Source organism: Rutidosis leptorrhynchoides, chromosome 11 (genome assembly GCF_046630445.1).
Source record: "Rutidosis leptorrhynchoides isolate AG116_Rl617_1_P2 chromosome 11, CSIRO_AGI_Rlap_v1, whole genome shotgun sequence".
Taxonomy (NCBI): Eukaryota; Viridiplantae; Streptophyta; class Magnoliopsida; order Asterales; family Asteraceae; genus Rutidosis; species Rutidosis leptorrhynchoides.
In genome coordinates, this window is record NC_092343.1 from 228,411,979 (window position 1) to 228,425,000 (window position 13,022).

A 13,022-nucleotide genomic window follows, 5' to 3' on the forward strand; every position below is an offset into this window, starting at 1 on the left:
CCTTCTGGGTTACTTCAACAGCTGGAAATCCCACAATGGAAGTAGGAAAGGATCACAATGGATTTCATCACCAAGCTACCAAAGACGGTGGGCGGATACGATACTATTTGGGTTATTGTTGACCGCCTTACCAAATCTGCACACTTCCTAGCGATGAAGGAGACGGATACAATGGAAAGACTTGCTCATCTATACATCAAGGAGGTTGTATCTCATTATGGTGTACCTTTATCAATCATCTTAGATCGCGATCCCCGTTTTGCTTCTAGGTTTTGGCGTTCTTTGCAAGAAGCCATGGGAACTCGTCTTGACATGAGTACTGCTTATCACCCTCAGACTGACGGGCAAAGTGAACGAACAATTCAGACTTTGGAAGACATGTTGCGTGCATGTGTCATCGATTTCAGAAAGGCCTGGGAAAGGCATTTGCCACTCGCCGAATTTTCTTACAACAATAGTTATCACTCAAACATTAATGCCGCACCTTTTGAAGCATTGTATGGCCGCAAGTGCCGATCTCCTATTTGTTGGGTCAAAGTAGGCGAAAAGCAAATCACCGGACCCGAGGTAGTCCACGAAACCACGGAGAAGATTGCTCAGATTCAAGCTAGGCTTAAGACTGCCCGCGATCGTCAAAAGAGTTATGCAGACCTCAAACGTAAAGACTTTGAATTCAACGTGGGCGACCGTGTAATGTTAAAGGTTGCACCTTGGAAAGGTGTGATCCGTTTTGGAAAACCTGGAAAGTTGAACCCATGATACATTGGTCCTTTCGAAATTTTGGAACGTGTTGGACCCGTTGCTTATCGTTTGGATCTACCAGCACAATTGAGCTCAGTTCATCCTACCTTCCACGTGTCAAACTTGAAGAAGTGTCTTGCGGCACCGGAACTTATCATACCACTGGAAGAACTTACAATTGACGACAAACTCCACTTCGTGGAAGAGCCTGTTGAGATTATGGATCGTGAGATCAAAACTTTGAAACGCAAAAAGATTCCGAGTGTATGAGTACGATGGAATGCCAAACGAGGACCTGAGTTTACTTGGGAACGAGAGGATCAAATGATGCGGAAGTATCCTCACCTTTTTCCGACTCCTCCATCTACCTCAGCTTAAAATTTCGGGACGAAATTTTCTTTAACAGGTGGGTAATGTAACGACCCTGGATTTTCCAACGTTTATTTATTAATAATTATTATTATTAATACGTATGATTAAACGAATGTATGTTATTACATTTACATGTCGCCATGATTGCCCGAACTTGACTTTAATTGCCCGAAACGTCTTTGTGACACACGAAACTTTCACGAATAATATTTTCAGATATTATTTACATTCATGATTAGTTTTATTAATCATTTTAATTAACTAAGGTTATTAGTTAGTTACATGGGCTTTAATTGGATTTATTTGTTAATTACATACAACTTGGGCTTTATATTTGTACATGGACTTAAAGAGCCCACCCTACATCTTATATGGATTAACTAGCCCATTTATACTACTTGTAAGTATTATTTAGTATTGTAACTAGTTAGTTTATTTCATTAAGGATCTAGTTACCACATCTTTCCCATAAAACTACCTCTTTTATCCAACTTTTTAAGACTTTACTTGCAAGTAACTAGTGTGCAAACTTCTCCCTCCTTATTCCCTCTAAACCGTCGGTTTTGGCTAGAATAAGGGGAGTTTTGTTTCTTTTTTTTACTACTTCATTCATACTACTCTTCACTTCTCACACACACTTCAACTTGCATCTTAACTTCTCTCTCTTTTCTCTCTCAAATTGTAAGTAGCAAGACTTGTGTTCTTCCTTTTCTTTTCTCCAAAAACCGAATACTAAGCACCTAAATCATCATCATCTTTGTTCTTTGTTGTTAATTGTTTGTAGTTGTTAGTTGTTGTTACTTTGTTACTTGTTATTATTTACTTACTAGTTTCCAAGAATCAAACTCTTTAGTTTCATTCTTCATAATATCTTGTATTTACAAGAACAAACAAGAACTAACTTACTAGTTATGTTCTACATATACTTTCTTAAAAGATTGCAAGTTCATGTGTTGATTAAAATCATACTTGTGATTCATGAAGTAAACTTCAAGTTTACTTACTTAAAGATCAAACTTTGGTTTGAATCTTTAAAGTATGAACAACCATGAACAAATTAACTTGTTTATTTAGTTTGTTACTTCATATTATGCACTTAATTTCATGTTTGTTGGTTGATATTGGTCAAATGTTACTAGTTAACTTTGATCTCATTAATCTTGAACTAAAGTTAACTTTAAAAGTTCAAGAACATGTAAGTAAACTTTCTATTATTATAACTTGGAACACTTATGTTAGATCTAGACTTTTGAGTCTTGGATCTTCAAGATCAAACTAAGAACTATGTTCTACATTAAGATCTTGATTTTATGAGTTTACTTTCAAGTTTGTAACTTATTATTAGTTTTAAAGTTCATGTATGTGTTAGATCTAAGACTTTGATGTAACTTTGGTTCATCAAACTTCATACAACTCTTAAGTGAGTTGTGCTTCATGTCTTAGACTTTCACTTGGGTTATGATGGTCAAACCTTGGTGAAAATGATGCAAATACATCAACGAGTTGTACACTTGAAGCTACATGCATCAAGGATGAGAACCGTGATAATCATCGAACACCAAGAACCACCGGAACCTACTGACCTGTCTGTTTTCTGTATTATGGGTCTGATAAGTAAGACTAGGGCTGTTGTGATTATGATTTTCAAATATTTCTGTTCGAGTAGATAACTTTTCATATAGGACTCGTCTTAATCCGAGTTAGGGTTTAGGATTTATGGCCCTCCGATCATCACTATGTCCTTTTAACGTTGTGCAGAAATTTTTGACCTACTCGCACTTAGACCGTCGCCACGGTCAAATGAAGACGACTTTGCTTCTGTAAATTTTACCACACTTAAAGGACTCATATACGGAGCCATGGCCACTGGTCTCACCTCATTTCAGTACGGTTAGAGGCTGTGGTGACTGATCGAAGTCAGCCTTTGTTTTAAACTACTTTCATAAACGAAACCTACTTTACACCTTTTGTTTGATGATGAATGATGATGACTTTTAAGACCTTATTTACATACTTTTAAACCTTTTCGGACGATTTACTGACTTAGTACTATTTGACTTAGGTTGAGGACCCGTTTGGACAACCTTCATTACTTGCTTACTTTCCGAGTCATACTTTACCGCTACTTTATCATTGTGAGTTATAGCATTCCCTTTTTACTTTAATTTATTTTGGGAACTGAGAATACATGCGGATTTTATGTTTTACATACTAGGCACGAGTACTTAAACTTATATATGTGTGGGTTATATAACGGCAGAAACATTCCCTTTAACTCGGTAAAGTTTAGTCATTGGTTTTTGAACCGGTGAACGCGAATCTTAGATATGGATCCATAGGGTTTGACATCCCCACTCGGGCTAGTAGCGCTAGCATTTAACGAGTGTTTAATACTTCGTAGACATACGCACTTGCCAAGTGTACTTTCAGGGGGTATAAACGTTAAGTTAGTTACCAAGTGCCCACAGTTAACATATACTTTATCATACTGTTTTGAAACGCTCTTTGTAGCACTGAAATCTCGTGGCCTACCTTACATACTGTTATACTTAAACTATAGCTCACCAACCTTTGTGTTGACGTTTTTAAGCATGTTTTTCTCAGGTGCTTAAGGTTGCTTCCGCTGTGTACTAGTCTTGCTGTAGACATCCGCTGCTGTAGAGATGTCACTGCATGAACGTTATCTTGCATTCATAAACTTTATTACTTTTGAACTATGACTTGTAACGACCATTGTGGTCACATACACTTATTATTTGCTTCTACTTAGTGAAGCGTGCTTTTGGATTGTAAAACATTTGATGTCGGTTATGACGTCACCTTTTTATCGTGAATGCAACTTCTTTTCTTACAGCATATAGTACTTAACCTTGTAATGATCCTGCTGTTGATGATTCGTACACGATGGTTTTGTACGGGGCATCACAACACTAATAATGGTGGTATATATTGACCCTATAGGGAGGTTTTACCGGATTCGTTTACGGACCTCTACCCGGAACACTGCCCGAATGGATGTGTTCCAAGGTACCGTCGATCGGGTTCGGATTTCCGCCCGAACGTGTGTTTTACTTGTAAATCATGAGGGTCGTTGAGATAAATGATCTATTGATGTCAAAAAGTCGCAGTTCAAAAAAAAAAATCAAATATTTATGTGTGTTATTTTTTTTAAAAAGAGAAATCACTTTCTTTCTTCTTTTAAATGAAATAATAATTTTTTTTAAAAAAAAACTGTATTTGTTTTCACTCCAGTTATCAAATTATCAATCAGATTAACACAAGCTAAAAGCATCAACTTAACATAAAAAGCTCTTCATAATAACTCAATGGATCATATATCCATCATGTCATTTCATTTCATTTAATAATTTTGAATCTATCTTCAATCTCTTTTGTATTTGCATTCACAAACTGCAAAAATGACCGAAAAATAGGTATCAAGAGACAAGAAAAAATCAAGGAATGATAGTTATTCCACATGTATAAATCAAATATTCACCTCAAAACTTAATTCTGTTGGAGTGGTCTGCACCTTGGTGTATCCAAATTCTTTGATCCTTACCAAACTCCAACTAGCAGCCTGTACATGTACGATTATTGAACATACTTATAGAAAAAAACATGAACAAATAGGTTTGTAACACATCAAGATTCAGGATTTGCAGTTTCGCTCTTACAAAAGGAAGGAAGCCTTTTAATGTAAAACCAGCCATTCCAATAGTTACATGAACGGGTGCTGCGTAGTTTGTATTATTGTAAGTATCGAATCCAATTCCGTCTTTTTTAGGCATTTGTTTGCATTCCTTTTGATATACTGCACATGTTCTCTCGTAATTATGAACATGACCAAACAGAACCAAATCAGCCTGCAAAAAACATTGATTTTCTTACAAAATCACAATGATAATTTAGTGATTTAATTTTGATCAATGATATAAAATGAGAAAGATTATCACTTTTGTTAAAGATTTTACCTTGTGTGCCAATAGTAACGGCTCTACTGTTTCGACAAATCTTTTATCGACAACAAATCCAGAGCTTGAATACATTGGTCTGTGCCTGATTGTTTTCAACAACCAAAGAAAAAAACATATCCCATCAAATTAGCAAACAAATTTAAAGAAATGTCTTATAAAAACTTTAAATCCATACACTGAAATTTAAAAACTTTCAAGATTCTCAATTAACTTCAACTAATTCATTTCTCATGAAAACCATACATTAATTTACAATATACTTGCTTATTTCACATAAACTTTACATACATGCATGCTAGAGAAACTACATTTACTAATATTTTTCAGGAAAAAAAAAGTTGTGTAAAACAAAAAAAAAGTTAAGTTTTGAACTTGGTTTTGAACATATTACCCTGTAAATATCAGCCAAGGAGTACTAGATCGGTCGACAGAACCCATGTCCTTGTTCATCCATTGATACTAGACAAAATAACACCGAGTTAATATTTTTGATATTTTTATAACTTGTAACATGTACTTATAAGCACATTTTCTGTTAAACTGTTACCTGCTCGGAGTGTTGGGAAAAATCATGCTCGGTTGAAATGACTGTAAAGTGAACAGATCCTAATTCAATTGAGTACCAAGGCTTATCTTTTGCTGGTGTTGGCATACGAAAGTATGTTTCATAAGCTACTCCGCATTCTCCACCTGAATCTGGTGTACCGTACACTGATCCAGTGTCCACATAATCTCTAACATATCAAACCAATATTTTAGTATAACAAGTAAGTTTCTACAACATATAATGGAAGTTATGTTAATGTTCCTTTCAATACATATAGCGTAAAGGAGTGGGTTTGGGTTGGATTAATTTAGACCTGCCAACCTGACCCAACCCAAATTGTCACCCCTACATTATACGTAATGTAACATACCTTTCGTGGTTTCCGGTTGCTGTCATGTAAGACACCTTAGAAGCTATGGGGCTTAAGAGATGCATGAAGTAATCCCATTCAACTAAAAATCCAGTAGCATAACTTATGTCACCGATATGAAATATTACATCTACGCTTCCATTTGATACTTCGTTCGCAATCGATTCCATAACAGAGAGAGATCCAGGCTATAGTATACGCAAATAAACATAAACATACTATGATTGAAATAATTCATTTAAAAAGGATTTATTATCTAATCATTATGACATCAGCACTGTATCTTCTACCTGTATATAGTGCTCTTTGGAAGCATCACGAGGAGCCTTTCCCATGTCACCATATGCAAGAAATTTAAGTTCTTTTGATCCGCTAGCAGGCGGAGTTCGGAAGTTAATTCTATCGCTCCATCCAACCGAATCACTAAAATATATGGGGAAACTAATGAAAAATGATTAAAGAAAAATTGCATAAAAATGAGAAAAAAAGGTGCATTACCTTCCATATATGTATGAATATTGTGTAGTAGGATTGAGCCCTGTCATAACTACTGAATGAATGTAGCCTGGATCATGCCAACCAAAATCTTTTGCTGGACTTGGTAATTTTGAACCTTGGGTTTCAAATAAATAGTTCAGTGTTATTATTAGTTTGACCTAAAATTGGTTTTTCTCTGAACTGTAAATAAATCAATCAGAGAATACCTTATCCGTAGACTGTTTTACCGGTTTATATCAGATAATAGCACAATTCTTGATTAACAATTTAATTACTAATGAAAAAAAGAAAAAAAAAAAACAGTTTTGCTTTTCTACATTATGAACACCAAACATGTAACAATAGAAAACAAGATGAAGTTATAAACATACTGCACATGTCATCTTGAGTAAATGTTTCAACTTGTGAATATTGAGACTTCCCATCTCCATATTGAACTTGTTGAGGGGCTTTATCTCCACTAACCCATGTCAACCTCATCTGCAAACTTAATTTATAAGACAACTGTGTAACGAATACAAATTTTTTTATTTTTTTTGGAACGCCAATTTTAATAAACAAACAAAAAACACTTCAAGCGAGGAGCTAAAAAGTGAATACAACGGATTTTGAAGCCAAGTATCCCAATTCAGAAGCAATCTACCTCTATTTTTAACAAAAGGATAGGGAAGATATAAATTAAAGAAACGATTATTTGACTTAGATCATTTGGCTTTTTTCTTATATTAAAAACTATGAAAGTTGAGTTCTGCAAGGTCTGAAATTACCTCACAGCATAACCACACCTTGATTTGAATAACAGAACATCATTTAAAGAAAAAACTGAAAAAAAAAAAAAAAAAAACTTACATAAAATCAAGTAAAACTCCAAAATATACAGATTACAAAACAATGTTGCAATTTGTAAAAAACCAAAAGTTCACTGAAATAGTGATTCTAGACAGTAATGCATCTAACAGTTACTATGGACAACATTAATCGCTCAGGCACAAATAATATCTTTATCGTCTACATTACTACACATTGTAATTTATGGATTCATCATATATGAAGTACTTGCAGCACAATGCAAAAGAAGTAGACAATATTAAACGAACTTATATCAATCCTTGTACCTAGCTAGTGCTTTATAATTTGCCCTGAAATGCAATAAAAAAATAAAAAAATAAAAAATATGAAAATGGATACTTACGGATGTACCAGTAGAATCAACACTGGAGAGATGTCCGTATAAAGGTTGGTTGGGACTTTTGAAACTGACGGGAGTAGATCTAGTAACCATACAAGGGCTCAAAAATCCTCCACCAAATAATACAAATTCAATATCGGTTCGGATGTTGATAACATGAAAACTCAATGTGGCACCACATGTTGTTACTACACATTTTCCATCCTTATACTCCTTACATTCATTCTTCTTGCACCTTAAATAGTCCAAGTCGTTGCTTACGTACTGCGCCTGCATTTGGTTTGCTAAATCACAGTTACTTAATGTTCATATTCACCAACTAATTAATTAACTTTCATGATCTTAGTTATGGCCTATGAAGTTTACTTAATTTAGAGTGTCATGACAATGAATTGAATTGTAAATATACATATATACATACATACATGATGAATTTTTTATTTCGTAATCGAAGGCAAAGTCCACATATCATATATTCATATGCATTTTAAGTTTTTTATGTCTTAATAATCTATTAATTTAATACATCAAAAAAAAAAAAAAAAAATTTCAAGAAAAAAACAATGAGAAAGACTGAAAGAGTTATGTAAAAGAAAGAGTGAGAAAGTGATGTACTAGAAGCTATCTTTTTTGCAATTAGATAGGATCTAAAAACGGACAATTTTAGGATTGACGTGATTTATATTTGAACACATATATAAAAGGATCATCAACGATATATGAACTTTTAATCTCCATATTAACTTAAAGTTGCTAATTAAACTAACTAGAGATTGATTATTGTTCACATAAAAAAAATAAAAAAATAAAATAGTTTGTACCTTGACAGGATAATGACATAGCAGTGGCATGACACTTGTATCACCCGTCTGTAAATATTGAATGGCGTTTTGAGTGCATGTTGACGTACTTCATAAAACAAAATTAAAATTATATTATTACTCCCGTATCAGAATAACCCAAAGAGATGAAGACATGGAGCAACTTAACAGACTCCATTTTTTCAAATTAATACTTATATTTAGAATTTAAATTTATATTTGTCAATCAATCAACCTATCTATCTATATCTATATCTATAGTATCATATAAATCTCTAAAATGATAATGTTATAAATAAGGATTATTCAAGTTTAAAATAAAGATAAAAATTCTAAACCCCTCATGATAATGTCATTAAAATAATTAATTATTTTTAATAAAAATATTAACATGTTAATTGTATAATATATGAAGCGTTATGCACAACTTTAAGATAAAATAACTTCATGACCATATGTACAATATTTGAAGCATTATGTACAATTTTATAGTAAAGTACTCTCATGACCATATATACAATTTTTGAAACATTATGTACGACCTTATGATAAAACACCCTCATGACCATATGTATAAACTTTAATACAAATTGTACAATCTTTTACAAAACACCACATGAATAATTGCACAACCTTTAAAACATATTGTACAACCTTCATATAATAATTGTATTTAAATTTTTAAAAGAAAATTTAAAGTGACATTTGTTATTACTAATAATTATTATTAAAAATATAAATATTCAATTTTAGAGCAAGCTTTATCATTATTATATTTTTATTATTCAAATATGGGTTCTCTTTACGGAATTAATTACGCTAAATATGTACGCAAAATATATGTCTTAATAAAATGTTGTAATGTATCTTTTATGATAAGAAAAATAATATTTGTGATGAAAATTTGTAGAAAGTGGTAGGAGAATAAATGTAGTTCATTTATTCTGACGAAGTTAAGTATATCAATATGTTTTGTAAAAACGGCGAGAAGTTTTTAGTCGGAATCTGTAGTTCCATTAGGTCATAAAACTAAATGACTTTAGCATTTACGTTCACTTAAGCTCCTGACGTCCTCGTCAGGCCGAAACATAATCAATACTCAAAATCCATACCCCATGAGATGCACGAGGATTGTGCACATCACACCCTGTGAGATACCCCAAGAGATGCATGAACCAAGTGTCCGTCACACTTCGAGAGGCCTATGGCTCTGTTATCAACTGAAACAACCCTCAAAGAAGCCTCAAGAGATGGACGAGCCGAATGCCCGTCACAACCCGAGAGACAATCGCCCCACACAAGCTAAAGCAGAGACTAACCGGGTATCTCCAAGTTTCAACTAAAAACCATGGTGAGAGATATTAATTTGCTACTACTTTAAGTTTATAAGAGACTCAAACTTTCAATCGATATCTGATGTGAAACGGGTTGTTACAAAACCATGTAATCGATACTAATATATTAATAAAAACCAACTAATATATGCATCTAACCAATTAACCAGAATATTTTCAAATCATAGATACCTCTTAATTATTGTATTTATCCTTTTAAATGATTTTTATTATAAAGCATAATGTAAATAAATTTAATGTAAAAGTTGTGACGACCCGGAAATTTTCGATCAAATTTAAACTTAATTCTTTATATGGTTTCGACACGTTAAGCGAAGTCGGTTAGGTTGAGTCTCAAAAATTTTGAACTGTTTCATATACTCAATTGACCTTCGACCATTCCCGACGATTCACGAACAATTATTGTAAATAGATACGTATATATATATATATATAATAATTTGAAATATATTATATTTAGATTAACTATGTAAAATAAAACAATATATAATAACTATTATTTAAAACATATCTATATATATAAATAAAGTATATTGAATAACATTATATAATTTCGAAGTCTTTTAGTAAACGACGGTAACGCTCAATTGTCATTCGATCGATATTAAACAAGTTAAAAATGAACTTATGTGATTATAAAATAAACGGTGATCCGAAAATGAGCTATATAAATTATAGACTTATTAAAAGTATATTTAGGATCTAATGGTCAAATTTAAAAAAAAAAACTTTTTATATTTTACCTTAGATCGAGCGCGGACAGTGATTTAATTTTTATCTAGTAATTAATGACGGAATTTTATACCATAATGACTGAAATAAATGAAGGAAGTTAATTTAAAAATTTGGAATTTTTCTGAGAAATTTTATCCGTCACTGATTAATAATGGAGCACAAAATCTTCACTGTATCAAAAGTTTCGGCAGGGAACACACTTATTGAGTCCCGTGATTTAAATTTATTCACAAGAATTACTGTGTGTTTCCTTTATTCTTTACACTATATGAATTATATATAGTTTATATATAGACAGGTACATATGCATTGCATATGGATAATCAACACAAACCAATTCCAAAACCATCTACCTATCTAATTTTGTATTTTTACCATACAAACACACACACATACATGATCACCACCCAATTACCATGAAACCTTCGTTACTAAACTACTGCAACCGCCATGATGTTTCTGTCCCGATTGCGGGCTAAGCGAACCACCAACCATCTTCAGCACTATCTTTTATATCGGGCTTACCCTTTTATATTTTATGTCTAGTAGGGTTTTACATGAAGTATATTTATAACCATCTATGATGTACTGCAGAAGGACAATAAACATACATACATCGATATACCTTTCAACAACTACAACCCATCACTATTTGGTTACCTTCACCAAACTGCCTTCTGTTTTCCCATCTTATTGGATCAACACAAAACATCACACTAAGTCAACACCATCATCATCAAACCGCCACCTTCGATTCATTCATCACTGTTACTGCTGCAGGTACTTTTCTGTTTTCAAACCGATCAAACCACCTTAATACCTTTACTGTTGAAACAACCATCTTTGTTTTAATGTGCCTTTCCTTTATTCTTTACACTATATGAATTATATATAGTTTATATATAGACATGTATATATGCATTGCATATGGATAATCAACACAAACCAATTCCAAAACCATCTACCTATCTAATTTTGTATTTTTACCATACAAACACACATACATACATCTTCACCACCCAATCACCATGAAACCTTCGTTACTAAACTACTGCAACCGCCATGATGTTTCTGTCCCGATTGCGGGCTGAGCGAACCACCAACCATCTTCACCACTATCTTTTGTATCGGGCTTAGCCCTTTTATATTGTATGTCTAGTAGAGCTTTACATGAAGTATATTTATACCCATCTATGATGTACTGCAGAAGGACAATAAACATACATACATCGATATACCTTTCAACAACTACAACCCATCACTATTTGGTTACCTTCACCAAACTGCCTTCTGTTTTCCCATCTTATTCGATCAACACAAAACATCACACTAAGTCAACACCATCATCATCAAACCGCCACCTTCGATTCATTCATCACTGTTACTGCTGCAGGTACTTTTCTATTTTCAAACCGATCAAACCACCTTAATACCTTTACCGTTGAAATAACCATCTTTGTTTTCCTGTGCTAACCATCGAACACTACAACAACCCAACTTGACACGGCCACCATGATAATCACCATCTCCAACCAACTAAAGTCATCACCATGATATTCATCTGTCATACATTTGTTTAGATCAAACGTCACCAAACCACTAAACCACCTTGTGTTTTTCTATCTTTGCAACCGAAACTCAAACCACCATGAATAACTTGCTACTAAACTTACTCGTTTTTGTTCGATAACAACACAAACCCAAACACCATTATTTACTCGACCCATAACCATCGACAACCGTCACCTTCAACTTCTCATCACATGCTAACTAGTTTCGTTTTTGCTCATCGCTTCATTTGAACCACCTTCACTAACATGCTACGACTTCTATTATTTTTTTTCTTTTAAAACCCACAATCAAACGAATCGAACTTGATGCTGCTTGTCTGTGTTTACTCACCGAAAACAGACCCAAAACAATCACCACCCTTCCCGTTGTCGATTAAAGTTGATCATCAAACACAGCCCGTAATATTTTCTTTTCCTTCTTCTGTTTCTGTTTGAATTCGATATCACTACAGCATCTGTTGTTTCTGCGATATATTTACGTGATAAAGTTTATGACAATTGAGATATGTAATTTAATATATAGGATTTAAGATGATGAGCGGTTTAAACTTCATAAACAATGTCCCACCCAAAAGATAGTGGGTGCCGACATGTTATCAATTCTTTAGCCTAGTGCAGTGAATAGTTATTTGAACGGTCAAAAAGTCGACTAAATTGCCTACATGAACTCCATAATTTGAGGCAACATGTAATATACTTTTCCCACTATTATATTACTCAAAGTGTCCACTGATCAAATTGATTATGATGCCAAACGAACTTGTTTTCCTTTCCTTTGATCGAGACCCAGCTACTGCTGGTACCTTGTTTTTCTATCGTTATTTTATACTGCTACTTCTCGAGAAT

At 33.5% G+C, this 13,022-nt stretch overlaps 1 protein-coding gene across 1 annotated transcript in view; it reads right to left on the bottom strand.

Moving 5' to 3' along the window:
• Nucleotides 1-4,470: 4,470 nt before the first annotated feature.
• The window catches only part of LOC139875432 (nucleotide pyrophosphatase/phosphodiesterase-like), a 26,296-nt gene continuing 17,744 nt past the window's right edge, over nt 4,471-13,022 (bottom strand). Inside the window, exons 2-13 of the mRNA XM_071862768.1 lie at nt 8,516-8,603; nt 7,698-7,964; nt 6,877-6,985; nt 6,506-6,620; nt 6,298-6,430; nt 6,008-6,195; nt 5,638-5,824; nt 5,482-5,549; nt 5,088-5,172; nt 4,791-4,979; nt 4,613-4,693; nt 4,471-4,524 (exon numbers count right to left, since the gene is read on the bottom strand). Of these exons, the coding sequence (XP_071718869.1) occupies nt 4,471-4,524; nt 4,613-4,693; nt 4,791-4,979; nt 5,088-5,172; nt 5,482-5,549; nt 5,638-5,824; nt 6,008-6,195; nt 6,298-6,430; nt 6,506-6,620; nt 6,877-6,985; nt 7,698-7,964; nt 8,516-8,603 (1,564 nt within the window). The remainder of the gene's footprint in view (nt 4,525-4,612; nt 4,694-4,790; nt 4,980-5,087; nt 5,173-5,481; nt 5,550-5,637; nt 5,825-6,007; nt 6,196-6,297; nt 6,431-6,505; nt 6,621-6,876; nt 6,986-7,697; nt 7,965-8,515; nt 8,604-13,022) is intronic.